General features: G+C 37.8%; 1 protein-coding gene across 3 annotated transcripts in view; it reads left to right on the top strand.

Annotated features, from left to right (window-relative positions):
- KITLG (KIT ligand) overlaps positions 1-27,290 on the top strand; it is a 57,870-nt gene that overhangs the window by 13,761 nt on the left and 16,819 nt on the right. For all 3 annotated transcript variants that reach the window (XM_072864864.1, XM_072864848.1, XM_072864856.1), the window contains exons 2-5: positions 11,582-11,695; positions 20,198-20,260; positions 24,978-25,157; positions 27,075-27,237. In XM_072864864.1, coding sequence (XP_072720965.1) covers positions 11,582-11,695; positions 20,198-20,260; positions 24,978-25,157; positions 27,075-27,237 — 520 coding nt within the window. The remainder of the gene's footprint in view (positions 1-11,581; positions 11,696-20,197; positions 20,261-24,977; positions 25,158-27,074; positions 27,238-27,290) is intronic.

The following is a 27,290-nucleotide window of genomic DNA, read 5'->3' as shown; positions in this document are numbered from 1 at the left end:
AATGGCATGATGCATTTTAGTAAATTGTGAAAAAGGAATTGATGTTCATTTTCTGGGGTAAAAAGATGTGCAGTTGGAATAATAATCACTTAGGTGTTTTTGACATATGGAAATGTTTTTGACTGAGATTGAAAACTTGAAAAAAAAATAGTTGATTTGTTCTTACTAATATACCAACTTAATTGCTTTAAGACAAGGCATAATGTATTTGTAATTCCAGCTTGCTGAGGTAAAGGGCTTATTGCCTGCCCAGTGCTTATATTGTCTTGCAAGCATACTTAAATGTTTTGAAGATTAGTTTCTAATTTGTTGTGTCAGTTACCTGATTTGTCTGCAGTCTCACAAGCTGTAACTTCAAGGCATTTGAGATTAATCTCATCCATCAGTCTATCACTTCAGATAAATATTCTTTTCACAAAAAAATATAGATTGGTTCTTAATGTCCTTATATTCTAATAACAGTGTAAATGTAAGATTGTGTTATTCTTTCTCAGATCATTACCTTAAAGCTAAATTGTTCACTTGGGTTTTGAGTATGTATACGAAAGCATCCGATTCAAATTATGTAGGAAATAAAATGCTGTCTAAGAGCTTAGGGCATTTTTTGGAAGTAAAATTATTTACTGGGTAGCTTTCATAAATATATATGAGAGAATTGAGTTGAAATCAGGATCTGGAAAAAGTTGGGGTTTTTTTCAGTAAGAAAACGATTTAAATCTGGTTTTGTATTACTCTCTGTTATTTGGAAACAGCTGAGATAAACTTGCATGATTCTCACAAACATTTCTTGGTGCACTACTAATACGTACAGCTCAGCTTGTCAGGTACAGTGTGATAAGAAGTAAAAAATCAAGATCTACTGAAATCTTGAAAATGAGTAGTTTTAAATAGGTCTAGGAAGAACGTAGGCCTAGCAGTGGCGCTTCAGAGGGGCTCATTGAAACTTCATTTGATTATTGAAAAATGTGCAGTCATATGCTTCAAGCTTTTGAATGGTAAGGTTCAAATTTACAGATTTCCCAGGGTAATATCACGACAGACCTTCTGGTTAGCTAACTACTGTATCAAGAAACGCTATGTAAATGAACAAAGAACAATAGGATTTTTATTGTGACAAACAAGTTCAACACACTCAAAGTCCTCAGGGTTTTTCCTGCATCTCCTGATAAAGGAAGATGAAAACTTAGCACCACAGCCAGGAGATGCAGGTTTCATTTTTCACTTTTGTTGTTTTTTTTAGTATGCTGGCTTTTAAATGGCTTGCCTGTAGGTGCTTTTAATCTTTTTCCCTGAAAAATTCTCTTCCAGAAACCTCCTGCAGTTTTTGTAAAAATTGACTATAGATTATTGTTAAAATGTCTGCAGTGGCTGTTTATGGGGCCAGAAGCTGACTTCATTGCCTAACAAGTGTTTTGTTGGAAACAGAACATGGTGTGGAAAGGGTTATGTATTTGTTTTAAAACTCAAATTGTTTCTAACAAACTAGGCACTGTTATGTTAATTTTTCCTCTGAATATTCACTTGTGGCACGTACTAGGTCTTCTGGGCTTTTCAATTAGGCATAATGAAGACTCGGATAGTGGGTTGATCTCCATAAAGACATCAAGAGAACAAACCGGAAAGATGGGAATATAACTACATAAGCAAAGGAGCAGTGTTGCCATGAGATATGACATTGAAATAAACTGCTGTCAGTACACTTAAACTGGACAGTACAAGAAGGCTTTTAACCATTGGAACAGTGAAGATCTGGAACAATTTCCCAAGATTCACCTCAAATACTGTGTTCAGTTTTGGGCCCCTCACAACAAGAAAGACATTGAGGTGCTGGAGTGTGTCCAGAGAAGGGCAACAAAGCTGGTGAAGGGCCTAGAGAACAAGTCCTATAAGGAGCAGCTGAGGGAACAGGGGTTGTTTTGCCTGGAGAAAAGGAGGCTGAGGGGAGACCTTATTGCTCTCTACAACTACCTGAAAGGAGGTTGTAGCCAGCTGGGGGTCTGTCTCTTCTCCCAGGTAACAAGCCTTAGGATAAGACAAAATGGCCTCAAGTTGCACCTGGGGAGGTTTAGATTGGATATTAGGAAAAGTTTCTTTGCCGAAAGGGTTATCAAGTACTGGAACAGGCTGCCCAGGGAAGTGGTTGCGTCACTGTCCCTGGAGGTATTTAAAAGACATGTAGACGTGGCGCTTAGGGACATGGTTTAGTGGTGGACTTGGCAGTGTTAGGCTTACGGTTGGACTTGATGATCTTAAGGGTCTTGTCAACCTAAATGATTCTATGATTCTATGATTATTCACTCCACTCCCACTTTACTCCTCCACTCTTTCTATTTGGTTTTATCCAGTCCTATTACAAATGTAAGCTGCCTGTGGCATCAAAGGAGTGAGATATAACAGAACTGTTATCTGGAGCTTACCTATCCCAGGAGTTACCTGAAGCCCGCAGTGACTTTAAAAACTGATACATGCTGTTAAAAGGGGCAAATAAAGTCAGTCAAGAGATTTATGCTCCAGGAATACCAGTTTTTTGATTGCCTGTTGAGGAGGACTGCCTAGACCTATCCCTGTATGTTGGAATTCAAATTACTGATATCATTTGCCTTAGTAGCAGGTGATGCCAAAGCTTTTCTGGATGGACTGCAGAGTACCACATTTGCCTGATGTTGGTCATGAGATCTTCACAATGGCAGAAGGACTGAGGAAAGCTGCTGGAGTTCAATCCCATGATCTTTATAATGATGCAAACCATATCGTTTATGCAACCTCTGTTTCTCACCTTATCCTGAGTCCTCTTGTAGACCACCAATGTAGACAGCAGCTGTCCAAAGTCAGGAAATGAATAGGCTCATGATATATAGTACAATACTAATGTGAAAAAATATCATCCTTCAGCGCTGTCAAAGCTTATACCAGTGTTGGCATATCCAAGAGATCCAAACAAAGTTCTTTAATCACATCTAAGTTTGTAATTGTAAGGATGTATTGCAATTAAGGTAGGTGGATGAAACACACTTAATCTTGACTGTACTGGCATCTACTTTTAGTCTGTGTTCAGTAATTACCCTTTTGTAATGAGGTCTCTCATATTGAGCAGGTCAGAGAAATTAGTTCTGAATTTGTATCCCTATAAAGGTACAGGGCCTATCAGGGATGTTATCAAAGAAATTCAGAGTTTAGAAACAGAACAGTGTCTTTCTGAGGACATGTCTTTGGTTTAAGACCAAGTTGACCAGTCTGTGATTTATATTTCAAAAATCATCCTCTGCTTGTGCAAGAAAGTATAAAAGGATTGAAAATAAAAAAAGAAAAAGATGCCTAAAAACCTTTTAATTTTGTATGAGAATATTTTTTTCCTGATGTTCTCTTTCCACAGGCTCAAGCATGAACTGAAAACTCTTCATATTTATAATAAAGTTTACTTTCTAGCAAAGTTTATAAGCATGAAAGAGTAAGAGTACACTTAACCTGTTTTACTTCACACTACGAATGAAATACTAGGGAGGACAGAGACATTTTCAACATGTACATGAGTTTCATCATATGCCAAGTATCAAAATAGATGATGTTTTTGCTGTTCTTATTTTTTTTTTTAATTTTGTCAGTGTAATAGTTCTCCCAACCCAAATTCCATGTACTTTGTAGCAGATGGTAAGAATTACAGATCCAGTACAGAATTTCTGTAACAACTCTTATTCCATTTCCTTTACTGGTGCTTGAAGGTCTAAGATTAAAAAGGGTGGCTCTGTATACATTTTCATTATAATTCAAAAGAATATTCAAGATAGTGGATTTTTTTGCACAAACTTGGCAAACAAGCAAGACATCTGAAATAGGTCTCTAAAAACAGTCTTTAATTAAGTATGTTACTTAAGAGAATGTCTTTTCATTCCCTGAGGAAGTCAGATCATCCACCTCCATACAGTGTGAGAATCTTGTCCTCCCTACCAAGATAATCTTGTATCTTACTTTGCCTTCCCCTTTCAATTACTTAAATGCCTTTGGATTTATGCTAGAAAACTCTTTCATAAGTTCCCAGGAGGGAAGAAGAAGAAAAAAAAAAGACAACTTCCTCTTTGGAGTTTGTGGGAGGTTTTGTCGCATCAACTGAAGTCTGGTCTTCTGCTTATTTCTATTTTGATCGTGTAGATATTTTGGATCTCAGTGTCTCTGTTAACAGAACAAGTAAATATTGGTCTTTGTTACTCTAAAGAGGGATAGAAAAATGTAAAATTCCAGTACCAATCCTGGATGTTTGTAGTGGAACTTTACAAGGAGGGGAAAAAAATATCTCTTGCCAGTACATATATCCTAAAAAGACTGTACTAAGTGCAGGACCTCTGAAGGTCCTCATAATCTCTGATTATGACTTAACAGGAAGATTTCTTTTAATTTATTTTTTTTTTTCAAATTTGTAACCTTTCTTCCAATTGAAACACTTTTGTCCATAAAACTCCTGGTTCTTTGCAGAACTAGAATGCCACCTGATGGATGATTATCAGTAAATATTTATTTGGATGCCATTAACACAAGCTCCAGAGGCAACATCCATATAAAATTACCTGTCTCTTGGTAACTTCACTTCCCAGTGTTTGGCAACTAAACAAACTGGCTGTCATCCAGGACAGATTTAGGATGCATGGAAACTGCCTGAATCCCTGATTGTCAAGTGAGATTAAAGAGTGGACAAAATTTATTATGGAACAGATAACATTTTTAAAGAGCCAAAGCCAACAATTTTAGGACAGCCAAATATTTTTCGTTGATATCCTTACAGGGATGGAAAATAGATACATTAATTTACACATTAAAAATGCAGTTTTGTAGTTGTAATTACAAAATACCTAGACTACACTGATTTGCAAGGCAAACTCTATATCAGTTTACACTTCCTCTTGCGTATAATGTTCACGTTGGCTCCAGCTGAAACACATAAACCAAGCACGGCAGGAGTTTGGTTGCACCTTACTAAGTGCAACAGTAGCACATTGGCTGGAGCAGCCTGCTGCTTCTGCATCTGTCAAGGAGAGCTGGAAGGGGTAGAGGATGATAGCAATTGGCCTGAGGTTGCATGAAATGAAGTTGGCATACAGTCTAAGCAGCTTCCTGATTTTCCCAAGATCTGGATGGTGGGAAAGAATAGTGTGATTCATCATTTTCTCAGCACAGTAAGAGCATGTATCTTAAATTTGTCTGTCTCACAAAAAAGATATGCATAATGTGGCAGAACTAGAGAATGGTTTCTCCTTCCAGCTGAAGAAAAAGTAGTGAAGAAGAAAAAGTAGTTCTGCATTAGCATTTAACAGGTTTGGAACTATTTTTATCCATTGACCTGAATAGTTATTTTTGATTCATTAACAGTGTACCTTAGAAGGGAACAAGGTCTGTAAGCGTCTGGATACAGCAGTTGGCTTTTCCTTTGCACATGTGGTTGCTGGAGTCCAGCAAGTACCACTTTAGCATTCTGCCACCAAATGGACATTTGGCTGAAAAATCCTGCTCTTATCAGTTGTCATTAGGCATTCCAGAAGTCCTTTATGGGAAAGCAAGTGAGTGTGCAAAGGTTAAGGGGAAGAGGTTTTTTGGTTGGGAACATCATGGAAAGGCAAATACAGAATGTCGCAAAAAGATTAAACAGCTGTGAAAGCAGGTTGCCCATTGAACTCATTTGAATGTAGGGGGCAATGGCACCGTTCCCTGCTTATGTTTGCAACAAAACTCATTAATTTCCTTCCCTTTTACCCCATGAAGTATCCTCGTATTATGTATTTTAGATATTATATGCAGAACTGGGTAGAAGAGTATTCTGCATTTTGTGAATAACTGAATACATGTTCAAATATTTCATGTCTAAAGCACTCCAAAACTTACTCTGAAAAAGAGTGACCAGGATTTCTGTAGTCTGTGTTCAAACCAGAATCCAAATAATTCACTCTTATACTCCCTGATGAATTTTGTTTACTTTTATCATCATTCTCCTTACCACACATCATCGTTAAAAAAAACGAAGAATAGTATCAGTCACTAGAAAAGTATGCATCTGCTTTTTGTAATCATAACAAAGCATGTAGGGTGTGATCCAGAGATTTTTAGGTGTCTCACCCCGGCAGGGTGATTCACTGAGCTGGAGTTAGCCTCCGTTTTGTTCAATGGACTGCCAAAAGGTTGTTCAGGAAAACTCACATGTTGACTGGGGAGCTTCCCAGAAGTTAGGGTGCCCAGATGGAGGAGCATGTGCGAGACGAGGATACACATAAACTTTCTGATGCCTGTGCAGCAAACATGTCTTTTTTTTCTACATAATGGCTTGCCAGTGTAAAATGCATAAATGTTCTGAAAAATAAGGGTCAGGAATACCAGTGTACCCCCATTTTGCCCTTTCTGGCTAGGAAGCCATCATAGGTGGGAAAGGGCCTCTGGTGGTAATTACGGGGTAGACATCAGAGGAATATAGATATCAGTGAGTTGGAATTACCTTGGTTAGAGGAAATTTAACCTAGGTCTGTCACTCATTAGTGAGCACCCTAGCTGATAGGCTATTATATTCGGTTAGACTAGTGCTAGTCTTTTGAAGGACAATGAGGGGTGTACACTGGACTTAATGCTTCAACTATGTGTTATGCAGGGATCACGCAGTGTTTCCTCCAACTACACTGAAGTCATCTCCAGGGTACCTGAGAACATGTAGGGACCTTTCCAGTTCCAAATGTGCTTGCCAAAATACTCCACTGCTTCCAGACCTAGGTGGTCATGGGTGGGTGACTCTCTTTTCCACACCTAACTCACTCTTTTGGGGCTTGAGCAGTATTTAGCATTTAAGCAGTATTTAGGCACAGCCATTTAGAGTACTAAAGTTAGCGCTGTCATTGCCACTAGTGAAGGTATCGCTGAATACCATGAAAATGGATTACATTCTGTATAAAAGCTCTTCTTTCACTTTAAGATTTTTCCACACTGACAGTAAATTTCTTAACTGGTTAAAGACAATTCTTCCATGACTTTAATTATCTCTATCACAGCTAAATAACTAAAGAGATTAGTAGATATATGAAATAATTATTGTGCTTTTACGCTTCTGGATGCTTTGTGGTTAAAAAAAAAAATAAAGGCAAGAAAGATCTTTTCTTGCTATTTTCATTTTCTCTGAATCTTCTTACAGAAGGCTTTTTAAGGAATAAGTATGAATATTAAGTTAGCTATCCATCACTGACCAACCAGTGTTGTCTATGGCACAAGTTCACAAGCTGTGCCTCTGCAAAACAGCATGCAAACACTGCCTGAGGAGCCAATATTGAGAGATGTTTCTACCCCAGCATTAGCAGAAGTGAAAAATAAATTTGGGAAGCCTGGCCCAGGGTGAATATTGTCCCACATTGTCAGCTAAGCCTACTGCAGCCATGGCTTGGTTGTGGTTAACTGGATGATTTGCTCAAGAAACTGGGCTGAAAAATTCCATGGCTAACATGATTTGAATGCAAGAAATTTTATAATGAAGGACCCATTCATCTGTGTAGTTACTACCTCTCCCCGTGCTTAATTTTTTTTGCATTTTATTATTTGCCTTTTTTTGGGGGGGGGGATTATTTCTCCCTGCTTATGATTAGAATTGTTATCAGTACAAACTAGATATTTGGAAATGTCCAGACTTTCCAATGTTTGGCTTATTTAGCAATGTGGTATTCCCCTTGCTGCTTTCCACTTAAGGAATTAGCTGAGCATTAACCAGCGTGATTGGGTGTCTTTGATAGCATACTGTGAAAAAGATGCTAAAGCACACATTCAGCAGCCTTTGTCAACACTCCAGACTGTAAATGAAGAACATAAATGAAAAAGTTGTTGATTTACAACTGAAAGGATGGCCTTCAACACATTGGATTGCTAGCTAAGCCTCTAAAATGCTGTTAACTGAATAGATTGTGGCTTATAAGCAATAATAAAAATCCTTTGCAGAATGATTGGAAGTGTATACTTGAAAACTTTAATTTTAATTATCCTTTCCAGTCTAATCATTATTTTTTCCCTTTCACAAAAGCAACTTAAATATTCAGTATTTAAGAGAATTCAGAATATAAAAACAATTGAATAATTTTTAAGCCAAAAATAGAAAGAGGCCCTTTGGTGTACAGGTCTGCCTCCTGTCTGCCATATATCTTAAATTTAATGCTGGTAGATGATGTGTGATTAAATCCTGTGGCCAGCTTTGAAAATCCCATTTTAGCTTAGAAGTAATTATATATGGAAATCTGTTATGAGTACTGTGTGGGTAACTTTCATTTATGCTTAGTAAAGTGTAAAACTGGAATCTCTATAAAGCTGTTGTTTAAGCTTCCCTTGTGTTCTGTCCTTGATTTAATTCAGTCTATTCAAGTTTTGCTCAAACAGCAGGTGTGGCCATTAGTAAATAACACAAAAATAGTTTAGCTCTTTGATCTATACAGTCCTTATATACAATGTGCCTGTAGGCATGTGTAATATAAATATTTTGTAAGCGTAAATACTTAAAAGATTTTGGATAATGGACATGTTGAAACTAGCAGTATTTTGCAGATTTTCAGTTCCTGTTGGATGGCACAGGGAACAAATAAGCAAGAAAAACCTCAAATCATCTCAAAATTTACAAAGCATTTGTTTTTAATAGCAGTTATAAAAATTACTATGCTTTTAAATCCCATTATTTACATAGGAAAAAAGTGTATTCTTATTTATGTGCACAATTATAAAATGTGTAGTGATTTTAAGGTTCATGTATGGGTTGTCTTTAGATCCGGAAGTATGAAAACTGACAAGATGCATCAGAATTCTGGTTTTATTTGGAGTGTGCTGCTGCTTTTATTAATATTACTCAGATGATCTGGCAAAAAAAGTATTTCTAGTTAAAGAGTTTTGTTACTTCTTTGATTATTAGACTGTTAGGTTAAACATCGTCCTATGACAGCGACACAAGTCAGTGAACAAATCCCATCTTCCTTTACATACTACTCAGTATTGAGGAACCCAATAAAGAAATCAGCGATTTCTGGTGTGGACTCCATCTCCAAAGAACACATCAGGGAAACGTCCCTGAACCCCAGCGAGTGTAACTGCTAGTGTACTGTTTAACTCTGAAGGTAGAACTACTTTTTTTTTTAATTCTTGAAAGCAGTATCGTTAGTCCATTTTGGAGCTGGTTGTCATTAATTTCTTGCCTTTTTTATAACAATTTTGTTCCAAAAATTGTAGTGGGGAAGTGGTCTGTTAACTTGAGGTCCCCTTTGGTTTCCTCTGTGATTCTGGAGCTTATGTGAGGAGAGGGAGATGTTTCTCTGACCACTTAAAGCTAGTTCCTAAACAACTTGGAGCTCTTAGGCACTGCAAGGAGCTCTCAATGGTCCTTTCAGAGACTAGCAGCATCGCTGTCACTGCTATATGCAAAAGACAGAAGCAGAGGTACAAACATACCAAGGTTGGCCAAATTACTAAAGAGGAAGTACCTCAGGAGAACCAGGTTCCCATGTTCCAGGTCTCACTACCCTTTCATTGGAAAGCAGGGGATAGACAAAGGGTTGTTGTCTGTTGTGTCTCAAGTGTGGCTCTGAGCCTGACAGCTTCATTGCATCTCCCGAGAGCTTGGCTTGTTCATATAACTGCAAAGCTTTGTATAGCATAAGATACAGAGGTTTTGTAGGACTGTTAAGTACCTAACTTCAAGTTAGGTACTTATTCTTAATTCTTCACATAAGTAATTATTCTCAATAATTATTTGTAGAAATATTAAATTAGAAGTATTTCTAAATGCTAGTTATGTTGAAGCAAGAGGCATTCGCAAAAGACATGCTGCATATTGAATGTGTGCTTTGCTTAAAATATTTTCAATTTCTTTGTGTATAAGTCTACCCATCGTCATGATCCTGTGGTGTCTGAAGGTACAGTTTAGGGAAAGCCAAGTGCAGGCTCCACCGAAACGAGCAGTCCTGGCTTGTCCCATCTGTAACAGAGCATTTCTGTTGTCTCCGTTACCTGGATCAGAAAGCTGGTCTGCCTGAAAAATAGCACAGGAAAACAAAAATGGAAGTTGTCTGCCTGGTACAGCTGGCTAAACCATCTCATCAGTACCAGTGCAAGAGACAGGGGGAGGAGGCTAGATTGTCTTTTCCAGCAGCAGCCCACACTGGTTTTGCCTAAATGAGTCAGGAAGCCATATGCTTAGAAAGCAAATGACCAGTTTTACTTGAGATGTAAGATACATATAAGATTTAAGAGATACAAGATACAAGAGAGAGATTTACTTGTCATTTAACAGCTCTAGGGAAAGTGCCTGGCACTGTTCCATCATGTTTATGTAGCTCCCAAGCAATCTTTATCATCATGCCCCTAGCCACTCTAGGTTACTATAATGATACTTAATCTTTTAAATCTGTGATTTTCTCTCTCTGCTTTCCTAGAGAGCTTCATCTATGTTGTTTGATTTGCTTTGGTCTTAAATTGAAAGGTTGGATAGCATTTGAAGGCAAGGCTGGAGACAGGAGCTCTCTACCTGTCACAGGGAACAGACGGGCCTGAGTTCCATCTTAGTTCATGCAAAAGCAAATTCTGGTCTCAGTTCTGCCCTCATGGAGGCTCGGGAGCCTGCACAGGCAAATTCCATACTTGCCGTAAATGAACACCATCATCGTCTCTCGCTGACAGCTTCAGTCAGCTGGCACAAGAAGCTTCATAACCCAAGGCAACTTTTGATTAACCATAACTTAAATGCTTTAACATTCTGGAAATAAATATCTGCAGCTTAAACTTGGCACAGGGCTCTGTGGGAAACCAGCAAAGCACAAGGAACAACAGAAGGCAAGGAAGTTCAGGCAGTGTAGCCAAGGAGACATCCAGGTGCATCGCAGCTAGTTATCTGGTGCTTTCCTGGCTGAGTTTCACAAGCCTGTGTGAGTACATTGCATTGCTGTTCCTAATAGGATTTAGGAGGGGAATGTAGTGCCAAAGCCAAGCTGCCGCTCCTGAGAGGCCAGGGCACATCACTTAGAGAAAACGTATTGTATTGCTGATTGAGATCTCAGTATTTGGGCAGAGTCCAGTTGTGGTTTTGCTTGCAGTTTGAGTATCCAAATGTAATCGCTGTGATTATGAACCTTCTCCTTTTATCTTGCTGTGGTCTGGTATCATTTTGTGCCGTATCAACCATTATCACGTTAGTGGCACAGGTTTATCGAATACCTTATTAGGTGAATGACAAGTATTTAGTTAGCTTTATGTTGATGATGAATATTGCAGTTTGTCTCTTTCTCTTCTTTGGTATCTGTAAACTTTGCAGAAATTCACCGAAGCAGGATCCTGCACAAGTAATCTGATGGCTCAATACCAGGTTTTCCATCATTACTCTAAAGATACTTGCTTCCAGAAAAGATCAGTTAAGTGCATTTCTGTGGATCCCTGCCATGAAGATTATACTATAGTGGTACAAGTATGTTCTCTTGAAAGATGGAGAGTATTGTTGCATCTAGACTTTGTATATGAAAAACATTACTACAATCTCTTGTTACTTCACATTTGGAGATTGCTTACTTGGGGTTTCTTGTTTCTTTTTCTTTTTACTAAATAGACTTGGATTATCACTTGCTTTTGTCTTCAACTACTCCTACTTAATCCTCTTGTCAAAGCCCAGAGTTCCTGCGGGAATCCAGTGACAGATGATGTAAATGACATTGCAAAATTGGTAAGTAGATTTTATTTTAAATTATTCTTTATGTTAAACAATAATCAATGTAAAGTGCTAATGGCACTTACATTTTAAGCAAAGTTAGCAAATCTGTATTAGAACCAGAGGAATATAAAAAAAAAAAATCCATCAACATCTGTCACTTGATCAAAACCAAAACCTTTATTGCAGAGACTGGATAATAGTTTCAGAGTTCATTGAAGAGATGACCTTCTTGACCAAGCTGGAAGGTTTGTACATACGTGTTTTCCTCCCTCCAAACTTCCATGAAAATTGTCAAAAGTCTTGATTTCCTCAAACATTGTCTGGGATCAGATTGCTTCCCATCTTTGTGTTACTGATTTGCGTGGAGCAGACTGGCGGCAAACACAATTGAAATAACCAGAAGTATTTACCTTAGGTATATGGGAAACTTGTGCCATATATAAAAATGGTATGATATTAGACGTTGTTGTAGCAATCAAGGCAATAACAATTGAACAGCTCTTGCAGTCTTTAGGTGTGAGTGGGCTGCACTCATTACATGTTTCTCTCTGTACTTGCTGTACCTAGAAGTTTAAGTCTGAAGGACTCATGGCTTTGTATAAGAACTGAATTCATTTAAGTACATTTTAACTACTACTTAATTGAACACTGCATTAACCTGAAAAACTGCATCTCCCTGTGTGGTCAGTTGGTATTTAATTCCACTGAAGTCAGTGATTATGCTAACTTGCAGTAGTGCAGGATCTAACACCAAAGTTTTTAAGAAATAATATATACCGAACACTTAACAAGCATACCTTCATCTACATATTGACTTCAGCTGAAAATTATGGCTTTTATGGAAAAAAAGTTGCAATACCAGCATTAATATTATCAAACACTTAATTTGGAGTCCCTTGCATTTGCTGCCAGTGCAGTGTTATTGTTTTCCTTAGGCATTGTTACATACATTGACACATAGTGTAAATCTCTGGGGGGTGCTCTACAGTCCTACTCAAATGCTTAGTGGTTCACATTAGTCCCTTTAGGCAGAATTCTGAAGTATTGGCATGTTTATTCAAGATAATACTTCATCTCTTGAAAGCATATTAAGCTGTGATTTAAACCTGTTGAAAGCATGACAGAACAGAACTCCTGTGAGGGCTGGTGAAACTGTCTAGTACAGGGTTAGCAATAACTTTTTGTCAATTGTGTATCCTCACAAAAAACTCTTTAACTTTCCCTTTAGTACAATTTAAACTTCAAGAATGTATAAATACAGGTTACAAGAATTTGCATGCAGCTTGAGCAATCACACTTCGCTTTCAAGATAAATTATGAAAGAAACCTAGTATCATAAAAATTAGGTTAGTCTTTAATTTGGCTGTGACTTCCCATGTTGTGGTCCTACATCTTCCTCCAGACTAGTCCAGCAATTGCAGTTCTTGCACATATCCCTGCAGCACTGTTCCCATATCCCCACCCTCCTCCACATGCCCTCTTAGTTCTCCACATGCAGCATGGTTGCTAGTTCCCTCCCATGCCCCTAAGCACGATGCCTACCTGAACAATGTTTTGAGCACTGGCCAGATTTATATCCCCTTTTGCTTGGGCTGCTGGCTGGGCAGGAAGGACTTCATGTGGGGACTGTTCTGGTGTATGTGCTGCTTGTCCTGGAAGAAAACCTCTGCCGACTGTCCAGGTTGCAATGTGCTTCTGCTGCTGCCAAGCCTGAGCAGAGTGGGGTAGGGCTGAGCTCCTCTGGCCACTCCTCAGTGAGGATGCTGAATGGTCCTTCTCCTGACTTACACCCATACCTTTCAGATCTCTCTACCAAATGCAAAATTTGGGTGAAGTTAACTAGCAAGTTCAAAGATATTTTGGGTTGGAGAAATAACAGAGAGATGCAGAAAATACAAAGCCCAGACACCTGGATTCTCTCTGTTTTGAGTTGTGTGTCTGAGAATGTTTTGAGGAAAGTCTGTATCCCTGTTTTGTCTGTCTGTGTTCATATCTGTCTGTGTTAATATTTGCATAGATTTTTCATGTGGAAATAATTTCTATAAAGCCACTTGAGAATTGAAAGGATAACATGAAAATAAGTTTAGTATCTTAAATTTAGTATAAAAACTCTTTGTTTCAAATAAACTGACTATACTGCAAGTTGGTCATTCTCTTTTGAAATGCTACACCATGACAACTTGACATTGAGAACAAAATGAAAAAAACATATAATAAGATTTAAAGTACTTTTAAAACAAAATATAATTTGCCAACAGTGTGAATACGAGAAGGGAGAAATTCACAGAGAATACCGACTGATCACATTACTTTACTTTGCTAAAAAGTACAATTTTTTTATGCTATATGGAGTATATCCTTAGTATATATAATATGGACTCCAACATGATACTGCTTAGAAATATAGTTCAGGAGACGCTACAGCTCTTGTAAATTACTTTAAATGGTTTTGTACCACTTCTGCTTTTTGAAACAAAATATGCTAATTGAATTAATGAATTATATTCTGATGACTTACATCTTCAAAATTAGACATAGCACCCATAGGTGGTTTGGTTCTTTATTGATTCTATTGGCCTTTAAAAGTCTTATTTCTCTGCTGATACAAAGAGTTTGTGCCAGTAGGACATAGTGTCTTTAATAAATGTCCTCCCCTTTCACACTGAGAACAAATTGTAGCGCCGAGGATTTCACAGAAGCTAATGTTATGTGCACAGTTATTGCCCACAGTTATTGTGATGTTATCCACAAGCTCTATCACACTTGCTGAGAGTGGTATGACAGTTGTTTCTAAAGGCTTTATTCTCGTCCACACTGTTAGGTTCTTTAAACCCTTTTGTCCACAGTCATGAGTATAGTCCCATATCTGTGTGCAATAAACTAGCTGTTCAGCAGTAGTACACGAGTCCCATCATTTAGCTTAGGATATTGGCCTCTCTTCCTCCTGTCTCATCACAAATGCTCAGACCTCAGCTTAGATTCAGTATGGCCTGAATCCTCCACTGAGGTGGATTATGTTCTCTTCATCTCCCCAAAATGTTAGTCTTCCCTGGGCCTTTTCTCCTCACTGTAAAGGTATATCACCATGTCTCCCCAGCCATTCAGGTCTATAACAGAGGTGTCCATTTTGGGTCTTGACACTTCACAGACCCTTGTAAGTTCACTTTTAAAACCTCCATTGTTTTTCCTGTCATACCAGGAACAAATGTTTTGTAGCTCTCTGTCCATACAAATGCACCTTTCTTCCAAATTCTTGGTGGATAAAAATCCAGTCTACTGAAAGTTCCTTTTCTGGCTTCGACTTCTGTAATTTTGCCCTTCTGTCTATTAATTTGCTGCTCTAACCCTGTATCTTCTACTTATTTCCTTCAAGCTGTTCCTCCTTTTTTTCATTATCAATGGCAAGCTTCCTGGTTTTGTCTTCAAAAGCACTATTAGCACTGCCTGTGATGAATTAAGACATGCTGAGTTTGCCCTCTTGTCCTAGCTTCTCCTTGTTGTTTCCATGGTGTCTGTTATGCTGTTCATGGCTGCAGGAAGGATGCTGCTTGATGAACTCCAGACAGATTCTCATCCTCTTCCTATCTAATGCTAAAATCCTTTGCAGCATGAATCAATGTCCCTCTTCTTTCTTTTTCCTACTCTGTTCTTCCCTACCTGTACTGCAGTTCACCTACAGCTTGCCAAACAGTGTCACAATTCCCTACCAAACTCTTTTGCCTATAGCTTGATACAACCTGGTCTTCATTTAGTTGGTTCTGGGCTCCTTATTCCAAGTACTGTAAACTCCCTATATCACTGGTAGAAAACCCCTGAGCATGGCTGCAGCTGTGTTCTGCTCGACTGTATTGTATTCTAGGAATATGGAAAGAACATGCCTCAGTCAGTACTTTCTGTGAATATAGACCAGGGATGTCTACTAAGCCTAAGCTATTGGAGAATAAATAAGGCACGCTGTGCAGTGCCTGAAAATGTGAGTCATTCGCCTAACCAACTTTGTATTGAGTAATAAATTGAGGACAGATGTATGTTGTAACTTTTTTTCAGTGGTGTTAATCTGGATTTCCACTAGCATCGTACTAGACTCATACCAGAAAATTGAATCAGAAAGAAAGAGCAGGTTCAATAACAATAAGGTTTCTGAGCATTAATCAACATAAGACCAAACCAGACTGGTATCTGTTAATACAAAAATTAATTGTATTTTATGTAAGATTAAATTTATTCAAATCTTTTATAATATAATTTTGTCATATGAAAATTGTCCTAAGTAAAACGATTTTAAGAAGCAAAGAACAATTAAACAATCATTTTTTGTTTTTTAATAGTGAGAACTTTAAAAGGGCATAATTTCATACCTATGGAGAATGAAAGTATTTAGAGAGTATTTGTTCTGCATTACTAATCACTTGAACTCCTGCTTCTTTTTTAATGAAGATGTCTGGAGGGAAACACATTACTTGATGAACAAATGTTCCGTATTATGAAACTTTAATTGCAGCACCTGTCAATAAAGCCTGTCCCCATTGTTCTTTTCAACACAGTAAGTCAGCAGAAAGCTGTATTGCTGTAATTGTGACTTTGATTTTGCATAAGAATTAGGAATCTGTTGTATATATGTTTGTTAAATATGAACATCAAGCCTACGTATAAGTAGAATTTTTACTGAGCTGTGCAGTGTGTATAGAATGTACCTACAAATTTTGGTTTCATCCATTAACAAAATCTAATATATTCACCCATTCTTCCATGATCTACTTCTCTAAAGCAATTTTTTCTTGTGAATGTTGGAAGCCTAAACAATAGTCAGCATTTACTGACCAGGTTGCTTGTTCGAGACATGCTGTTTCAAACACTTTGCCTTCACATTGCATCTTTGCTGTAAATGTGTACTTTACACTCTCTGCAACATTTGATATTTATTTTTAAATGAATCTAACTCTCCTGAGTGAAGGGGTTATGAAAAATGATCCAGTGTTGTTATCCTGCAAATAATCTGCCACTATGGCTGTAAGAAGTGTGAACGGAAATCGTTAGCATGTTGTCTTAAGCCAAGTGATGAGGATTTTATTAACTGCTTCATTAGCAGATGAGATAGAGTAGATTGCAGAGATGATGGACAGAAAGTGGAAGCTCCTGCAGGAAAAGAAAAGCTGAGGATGCAAAGAAGAGAGATGCAGATGTATTAAAGAGTAGGAAAAGGGGAATGATGAAGAGAGAAATAGGAGGTAAAAATTGTAGCCAAAAGGAAAGTATGGTTTTCCATCACATGCCTCAGAGTAAAAAAGAAATCACTGACAATGGTAAATGGTAATTTTTACTTTATTAACTTACTTTATCTGTGAACTGTGTATAAAAAAATAATTATATCTATGCTTGTCTCCTTAAAATTTTCAGAACAGTCACAATAAAGAGAATTTCCAAGAGCAGTAGCCCTCATTTCAAAGCACTTAACTGCAGAGATAGGTCATCTCTCTTATGTTCTGTTGTTGCGATGAAAGAGTAGTTTACGGAACCCAAATCGCTTTTACAGCATCCCTTTTTCATCTCCCCGTCTATGTGACCATGAGCATATTTTAAAAGTATATTTGGGTTATGCAATGTTAACAGTGCTGTATTAAATATTCAGACCTCTTTATGTCAAAAAGAATCTTACATTCCCCAGTTTGAGGTTTTGTTACAACTAGGAATATAGCACTTAATGTTGGTGGATTTAAAGACATGAGTCTAGATTCCCTGTTCTTCACCTCTTCTCAGAGCCTGATAGGATTTCTACAACTACACAAACCTACTAAATCAGAGAAACTTTTTGTGGCCTTTTAATTGCAATGCAGGTTACTTTTGCCTAAACCAAGGTAAGTCATGCAGGCAGGTGGTTTGTTGCCCCCAAATTTGTCACTGTAGTTAAGGAGTTGAGTACAGGAACCAAAAAAGCCATTCCAGGACTGAGGGAGTTTCAAAGGTCAGTCCCTTTCCATCCCCCTTTGCTCAGGCAGCTCAGAGTCCTCTTGTCCTCTGCTCTTTTTTGGGAGCCACAGCAGTCAGGCACCCCTCACAAAGTGGGTATACAGAGTCCTTTCCTTCCTTTCAGGATCATTTCAGCAGTTGAAAATCAAGTGGTTGGTTTTGGACCATAGTCTTGGTGGTTACTCTTCAATGAAATTTCAAGGTTCATTTCAGGAAAGCTGGAGAGTACAAAATGCACAGATTTAGTACAAACATATCCTTCACTCTTGCATCAGGGGCTCTACCCTATTTTCTATGCGTGAGTTGGGAAGTCCAACGGGGACACAAATGTAACTCCCTCACTTTGACTGAGCTCCATCATTTACCATCAGCAGAGCATCTGGCATGTGGAGTTTAATCAATAAAACTTTAACAAGTTGTTTTGTCTTGAGGCAGGGCATATATTTTGTGTTTGACACCCTCCCCCCCAGTGATCTTCATTTTTAGTAGTAAATTCAAAAATATCTTTTCTGATTCACAGTCTGTCAAGGAGAAAAATATCTGAGGCTGAGCTGTATTCTCCAGCTTTGTTTGAGAAGCTGTAAGGGCTCTTGGGCAGTTACATTTTTTTAACTGTGCATGAAAAGTGCTTGACAGGCTGTAATGGCAGTAAAGTAGATTGTATACATAATGCATATCAATTCTTGTAGTGTTCATTGATTTGGAACAAATTTAATCTTCCAGTGACCTTTCTTAAAGAACTGTACTTTTGCTGACATTGCTAAGTATTGAATCCCTCTAGAGTGAGTACGGGAAACTTTGCACATACAGTAGCATCTTCACTATCTTTGCTGCTTGAAGTGCTGCTAATCCTACCTCTCTAGGCATGCAAAGGAAGCTGGAAAAGAAACTGGATTACTTGTTAATGTGTCGTGATGTCAGGATGTTTTTAGAGGAGGGAAAAATATACAAAAAATTGTGGATTTGGATTTAGAATAAATCAGATGCTCTAAAGAAAGAACAAATGCATTGCAATATTTTTCAGTACTTATAGCATCTTGAATCAACTCCCCAAAATGCCAGGTAAATAGAAACTGATATAGAGAATTTTAGTGGCACTTCTGCAACTGCTGCTTTGGAAATGTGTAGGTATAAAAAGAAAAAAGAAAACTGATCTATGGAAAGGAATTTAACAGGATCATTTGTATAAAACTTGTTTTTTAAAGCTGTAGGAGAAAGCTAGATGTCACTGAACTGAAAGATTGTGGCTCAGCTCACATTGTAAATAAAAAAATGTTTGGAATTCACTAGTGACTGACTGTGCATAAGTATTGTCCTTGATCATTTCTAGAACCATAACATTTTGAAATTGCTGTTTTAATTTTTAATTGAAACTAAATTTTTTAATTAACAAATAAAACATTCTGTTGTGTCAAACAAAATATTACCTAAAAACTGCACAGGAAAAAAATAATCTCTGTGCTGGTTGCTATAGCAGCAGAATCAAAAGCAGCCATAACAGAATGATCTTTAACCCGAAGAAGTAGAAATGCTTTGCTGAACAAAGTATAGATTCTGGTTCACCAAAGGAATTATATATGTGCTTATTGTCTTTTGACTAAATGGATTTCAAACCAGGATGAGAAATATAAATTGAATCTTTCACTGATACAAAAGAAAATAGATTTGCTGTATCACTAAGCATCATAGTATTGGTAAACCTTTTGAAAAAAGTACTTCAAGAGATTGTGGATTATGGCAGCGTCTCCCTCTTCATCTCCCCACTCAGCACATTCCCCAGATGATCAACAATGTCTCACGGTAGTGTTGGATCTCATCTGTGGCAGATTGCATTATGTAATTCAGTGAGAACCCTTCTTCCATTCCTTGTCCTTGCTTCAGCACTCCCCGTACTCATCCACATCGGCAAAGCCATGCTCAGCTTACATGTGCGGAAGCTCTCCTTTGCCCCAGGACCTTGCTATGATAAAGTTATACAGCTCATCATCGGCAAGAGGCACAGCTTCAAAGTTACAGTTGTGTTCAAGTGGTTTTCTGACCTGGTACATAACTAAGCACAAGGCAGGCAAGTATTTCTTTAGGTTCAGATGCTTGCTGAAGTTGGCAATTATTTGAAGGAAAAAGGCTTAGAGACTACTGGGTCCTCTACTGTTTGGAGTGGTTGGGGTTACATAGAAATTGTCACGTAAACACTTCAAGACATGCCATTAAAAGATGAAAATGCAGTGGAGTTTCTGAAGTAATGAGTAACCTCAGATCAATTCTCCTCACCACATTACTGACTTTAATTCTGCTGGGAAGTGGTAGCACTGAACATGATCAGATCAGATCTGGGAATGTTACAGAGGTGTGGAAAGATGCTTCACTTGTGAGCAAATAAGAGTCAATAGCAGTTCCCCAGGGAACTGAGTATGTAAGCTTTTGCACCTAGTAGGTTACTGAAAATTTGTGTTGAATATTTGATAGATTCTGTTGAGTACTGAGATTGAAATTTAAGTCTTACTTTGTGTAGTCAGTAATAACATTTTTATTATCTGTTTATTGTAGGTTGGAAATCTCCCAAATGATTATAGGATAACCCTTAAATATGTCCCGAAGATGGATAGTCTGGTATGTACAACCACTTCAAGTTAATCCCAATAAAATAGCCCACTGGAACCAGTGATGGCCTTAACATTTTGTACCTAGTCCTATGGCTTAGTAAGTTACAGTTAAATAATGGTTATTTCACTTTTCATATGCTTCGCAAATATTCATTTAAAAGAAATGTAGAGAGAATCCTGCAGTCACTTAAAACCTTTTTAATTACAGGAATCTTAGAAAAATGTTTCTTCCTATTAATTATTTTAACATTTTATCTGGAAAAAAAAGTCAAACTATGGTATTATTTCATTATGTCAATTGAAAGTTGTTGCTTTCTTAAAGAAGCAGTTTCTTTCTAATTGTACTTTGGAATATAGTGCAGAATGTCCTTCTCGTTTCAGCCAGTGGAAATGCCATTAAAGCAAAACAAATACTGAGGAGCCAATAAAGAGAACCCTAAGTTCAGCAAATGGTAGCATCAGTAACTAAACAAACCGGTAGAAAGTGAGGTCATTATTTCATTCAAACATGCTTTGTATTATGCTTTCTATATAATCCCATAGTTAATACATAGTGATACTTTCAAATAAGCATCATCTACCTTCTTTAAAATTTTGTAACATTTTGTATTAAGAACTTTTTCATATTATCTTATTGCTTATTCTACTAAATATTTTCAATGGTTTTCCTTAATTTAAAAAAAATATTTTTAGAATGGTGCATTGAAAATGCTCTCTTGGTTGTTGCATACACTGCAAGAAAAAGGAGAGAAGGAAACAAGGTGAAAGTAGAAATTATGCTGAATGCTATACTGTCCTATATTGTTTTAAGGAAAGAAAAAAAGTAAGAAAAAGACTAGTTTGTCAGTTAAACTGAACAATATTGTGCCTGTCTTAAGAATGAGTCATTGTACACATACATCAGTAGCTGGAAATAATTTGGTGGATGTAAGAAGCTGGTTTTGTGTCTGTACAAAGTTTTCATTATGAAAATCCAATTTGTGTGTGATACATATATAGAAGTGCATCCTGTCTTACAACATTGTAGCAAATCTAGCAATATTGCCTATTGATATTGGAGAATGATGCCAGAAGCAACAGTCTTTCAGTCCTGAATAACAAGAAGACAGCTGGAGGAAAAGGAGGCTGTGGGATAGTGAAGGGCCCTGAGCTGTGAGGTTACAAGGTATTATGGAGATCTGGCAGTGCTCTTACGGGTTTTGTTTAGTAAAAACAAAACTAAACTTTGTTTTTGTTTTAGTTAAAGCTTGCGGCTTTTACTAAAACTTAAAGTACTTTAGAAAACCCGGTTTAAACTTGATTCCTTAGACAGAAAAACTCTGCAGAAGAAATGCTGTGGAAGTCAGGTACTAGATCCTATATAATATAATTAAAACCAATAGGAAAATTTCCATTTCTGAAAATAGCCAATATCCAGAGAAAACGTAAGTAAGACTGGCTGCCACCATCCCCTGGCTGTGGTGCTTTTTGAAGTTCAATGATTTTGGTGCCTGATGTGATGAGATTCAGATGTCTGTGGAGGACAGCTGTAGCCCGAGCGCTGCTCCCCAGCCTCCGGGATGAGTGCGGCAGCTGATGGGTGAGAGCCAGGCTGGATCGGGGCTGTTCCCACCGCTGCGCTCCTGGGGAGGTTGGCACTGTGGATGAAGAAGGCCAGGGAGCCTGCTTGAGTGATGAGTCCTGGTCATTCTCACTGCTTAACTCTTACCTCGCTCCATGGCTCAGTTTTGGCTGCCAGTAGGCAGTTTCTTTTCTGTAGTTTAAATGCCATGTCATCTTGCTGCATCACATCCAGAAGCTTAGATCCAGTTTACATTTACGACGAGCGGCCAAGAAATAAATAGGAAGAAGAGAAGTTCAGAGCCGGGATTTCCATATTCCCTTTGCTTGTACACCACTTTCAGTCGTGGTGATGGAAGGTGCAGCTCTTGGCCACATGCCTTCGCAGGAGGAAGTATTCAGCAGTATTCACATCCCACTTTGCCAAATTCCTCTCTGGGGATTTCAGGTTGTGTTACGCATACCACAGCAAAGGCTGGCTGAATAAGTAGGTTTTGCACTGGGTTCTGCAAGGTCCCTGCAAGCTGGAAAACCCACGGCTTTGCATAAGGTGAATGCCCTTTGTTCAGCTCTGAAAGGATTGAAACAGTGCTCTGCAGTTTTTTTGAATAGATTTCAATCTTCAGTGCGTGCATAAAGTGGGAAGTGTACCCAAGGTAGCAAGTCTCAAATGGAGATGACTAGAGGTAGGAAGGCAGGGTGAATGCAAAGCAGATGGGAAGCCAGTGTAGTGCATGTAACAGGAACAGACTGACCCGATCCATTAAACAGAAGGGTTGTTGCATTATGCACTAGCTCAAGGCATCTGAGTGACTTTAAAAGTAGTCTCGCATAGAGTGAACTCTGTAGTCTAACCTGAAGGTTAAAAGGCAAAGATGACAGCAGCAGGGGCTGAACTCTGAAGAGGAGATAAACTTCAAACTTTTAGATAGGTGTAGAAAGAAAAAGCTAAATGAGGACTACCTGGAAGTACAAGAGAAGTCAGGTTTGCGATTGCCCTAAAAAGTAAATCTTGGTCAAAGTTTACACAAAAAAGCAGAGTTAAACCTCCATTTCTCCTTGCAAACAAAGTCACATTTCTCAATTTCAGCAGTTTCATCCTGTGTTTGGTAGGTATTGAGATAGCAAGCGATTGCACAGCTTGATATTACTGAAAAGAAAGCTTAAAGCTCTCGTGAAATACAGCTTTGTAGGTCAGAACAGTTCAGTCAGAGGAGACTCCCACGCACATGCTAAACCGCGGGAGCAACAAAATAGATTCCCTGCTGGAATCGCCAAATGCTCACTGGGAGAAGCGGCAAGCTTTTGCTAGTCCCTGCCAGAGGAGAATGCACACCCACAAAACCTCAGAGGAAGAGGGTTTCCAGGTTTGCAGTTCAGGAAAGCACAGATGTTCTGTGTCCGTGTTCCTCCACCAATGCAAAGGAAAATGCATTGTCTGTCTCGTGTCTCGTGAGGGCAATGGGACATGGCACAGCACATGCTGCTTGAACAGAGTACATTTCAACAAGCTTTCTCTGATTTACTTCTGCCTCTCCCCTCCCATTGTTGTGCTTGAAGGAAAAAAGGGAAGCAGAATCAAGCCAAACACCATCCATTTCACATTTTGTTTCATTCTTTTTTAAGTCATTGTTGAGATAATTACAGAAGGCGATAATACTGACTTGCCACTTGTTGTGAGTGTGTGAGAGAGTTGTACACAAAAGTGAAGGTCAGGTGGAGCTGAACAGTGTATTTACATATGGTTCTTTAAGCCTGGAAGCCTAATAGTCTGGTTAGTCTTTGAAAGTGTGAATTGGGTTTTTCCTCATCAAAAACTTCTACACATCAAGTCAGAACAACACCTGTGTCACCAAGAAAGTAATTTGTCACCAAGTGATGATATTGATAGTAGTGGATAATTTTTTTTGAATAAAGAATCTGTATGCGGGTTTATTGCAGAAATTGAGTAAAATGAGATTAAGTCTAGAAGCGGATACATCGCCAAACATTTACTGTGCGTTGCAGAAGGTGGAGTGGATGGATTCAGTGGATGCTGCCCATCCACTGGGCAGCAATTGGAAACTGGTTTAGTGACACTGAGAGTACTTAAGGGTTGCTGTGCCAAGATCTTCATATCTGGCAGGCTTTAATGATCCTGAGACATTTTCAGCCATTGAAAGAATAGCTTCACATATGGAATAAATTCCCATAACATATACCATTAAAAATTCAGCGTTCGTTGGGAAGGGATTTCCAGGTACATGTTGCAGTGCGACTAATGCATTACCTGTATTTTTGCTGACCATATTGAGTTAGGGTTTTTCCTGGGCTGGGTGGCTTTTTAATTTGCTTGACTACTGTTATGTAAATCTAAGTAAATAAGTCAATGACTCCCTCTAAGGCAGCAAGATGAATGACCAGGTTTCAGTCACATGAACAGCTGTACAAACTTTATCTGCAAACTAATTGCATAGGTGTCAATGAAACGATTTTAACTCTATTCCAGTGGCACAGATGTGGCAGATACCATGACAGGCAGAACCCTTTTGTTGGCAAAAACTCAGGAAAAGAAAGACTTTTAGATCTAGAAACTGTTCTCAGGAATGGCATTTACCGAAAACGCTGAAGAGGAGTTAACTAAGCTAACTAGTTTAAAGGTGGATAAAAACACACATGGATTTCATGCACAATGTTTATGGAAACCTTCCTCAGAAGAGATTTAAATCAAGGATCTTTGGGGTTAACTGAGTCAAGTGGGGTAATAATAATAAAATGAAAACAGAGATTGGTTTAAAGAAAGTCTGGAAAAAGTTGTTAAACTAGTAGTTATTAAAAAAAAAAAAAAAAGGTTAATGAAAGTATGGAAGAGGGTTCATAGTAGTATGTCCCAAGGCTCAAATTCTCAACAGACTGATGCTTAGCATTCATTAAGAATTTAATGAAGGGGTGGCATTTAACACACAACCATAAATATGTCATTATCAGTGAGAATAGAAATTTTACCAAAAGGACTGCAGAGAAAGTTGGCCACGGTAAAAAAGACGAATTTTAATTTAGACTTTCAAGATAATTTAAATTGGAAAGAACAGTCTAATCTACTTTTGCACATTGAGCTGCTTAACCAGTTTTTGCAAAAGTCTGATATTTAATCTACCTTTGTTTCTCTTTTTATCCCCTGACAGCCTAATCACTGTTGGTTGCATTTGATGGTGCCTGAATTTTCAAAGAGTCTACATAATCTTCTCCAGAAATTTTCAGATATTTCAGATATGTCTGATGTTTTAAGCAACTATTCAATCATCAATAATCTTACAAGGATAATTAATGATCTTATGGCATGCCTAGCTTTTGATAAAAATAAGGTAATCTTACACAGAGTTTCTATTTTTATGCTGGATATTTTTATTTGAACTTTCTGTTGCACAGTACTCAGTTTAAAAATGTCCAAAGCTTCCTTAGATTTGTTCTCATTTCTATTCCTGTACATCTGAAATCCTACTTTGTTTAGAAATGCACTGAGTACACTGTGCTAATGTTGGCTAGTCGGTATCTCCTATTTCAAAGGAAAATGGCTTACAAGGAATTACAGTATATACAATGACCTGTATACAGTTATTATGTAGTCAAAAATGTAACCATCGTCTTTAAGATAATTAATTCATTCTGGTCTGCTTGAAACTGGCAGAAACCTTCCTTGTGCATCCAGCTTAAATTATTCATTTTGCTAGTGATCCTAATGTAAATTTAAAGATGATGTGGTTGAAGCTATTAATATACTCTTAGTATGTATCACAGAGTGTGAAGCTCTGAAAGCTTCACCGTGGTTTAATGAACTTTTTTATACAAAGAGACAGCAAAGACTAGAGGTTATCAGCCCATTTCCATGTGTTTCTGGATTCCAACAGCAGACGGAAGGATTCCAGGAGTCTCACTCAAGAGATGTCTGATTCTCTTGTGTGAAAATGATGGGGGGAAAAAAAATTAACTTTCAAATCCCTTACCCAGCTCTAACCAGTCTATCAGTAATTAAAAATACGTTCTGTAGTTGAAGGTTTTGTCCCACTGAACAAAATGGGCAAAATCCATTCTATTGTTTAAGGCAAGGATTTCATCTTCCATATACGTTTATTTTTGTCAAGTAAATCCTTAGCTGTTGTAATCGCACCTTTTTAACATCCAGAATTAATCAAATGGACTAAAACACTCAATCTCATTTAGAGTAGCATAACCTTGTAACCTTGTCATATATTGGCATTATATTGCTGAGAGTATTTAGACATTCCCTACCTTTCCATTTCAAACTGAATTCTGTCCAATCTTCAATGTATCTCTTTGGTTTTTTTTCTATTCTTGTCCAGATGATTCAAAGCACTCAGCTGGGATGTGGTTGGGAAAGAGGAATTTTATTTTGTAGAATGAAGAAGTAAATATTCTGTAATTCAGAGAAACGACTAGCTATTGATTTCCTCAGAGAAGAATGATTTTAGGTCTAGTACTTTCAGCATTAAACATAAAATAATTTTGGAGCCCAAACTAGGAAGTTTTCCTTAGTACATACTTAATCCATGTTCTTACCACTGTCCTCCTCCTTGGGACTACAGAGTAACCCCAGGCCAAATTCGATCTGCTGGCATAAGAAACAGTTGTTATGAAAGCCAGAGTCAGGTAAAAAGAAAAAAAAGATAACCATCAATGATCTTAACATGGACCTCAGTCGTCTTGTTTAGTCTGGCATAACACACTTGTCTGTTAGACCTCAAAGTGACTGGGCTTCCTTGTTTATAGTCCTGCTCTTATTTTTAGGTACATTATCAGGGATCTGAGCCTGCTTCTCTGCAGTAGTGTATCCCAGCTATTGTATTCTGTTCCCTGTACTCTTATGACAATAGCTGTGATTGTGTTGTGTTCCTGTGTTCAGATTAAAAGGATCATGTGGAACATTGCAAAGTAATGTGAAATCAAGGTAATTTTTTTAATGAGGGAAATAAAAAAAAAAAGTCTCTTCATTTTCAGTGTAGGATGGGAGACTGCCTTTCATTCCTTGGCGATTTTACAACACTGCATTAATAATTTATTTATATTTGCAAAGCTAATTTGAAATCCTCAGATCAGAGGGCTTGTATGTTTTACGAAGATTATATACAGTAAATTTGGTCTTCTGCAGGTTAAAAATTTAAACTACTTTGTGTCATCTTTGGATATTTTTATCATCTGTTGAGGTGCTGAAATGAGCATCTCTCTTAACCTTCTTTCAAGCTAAATTCTATATTTTACCCTAGGATTTTGTAAAAGAAAATGGTCACCTTTATGAAGAAGGTCACTTTATTCCTGAGGATTTTTTTAGGCACTTTAATAGTACCATTGAGGTCTACAAGGAGTTTGCAGACACGTTGGATAAGAATGATTGCATTCTGCCTTCAACAGTAGAAACACCAGAGAATGGTAAGATGGCTCTCATTTTGGGGAACAGAATCTAAGTAGATATAAATGGGTGT

The sequence above is a fragment of the Ciconia boyciana genome, chromosome 1, assembly GCF_034638445.1.
Source record: "Ciconia boyciana chromosome 1, ASM3463844v1, whole genome shotgun sequence".
Classification (NCBI taxonomy): domain Eukaryota; kingdom Metazoa; phylum Chordata; class Aves; order Ciconiiformes; family Ciconiidae; genus Ciconia; species Ciconia boyciana.
This window is presented reverse-complemented; position numbering and strand designations above follow the sequence as displayed.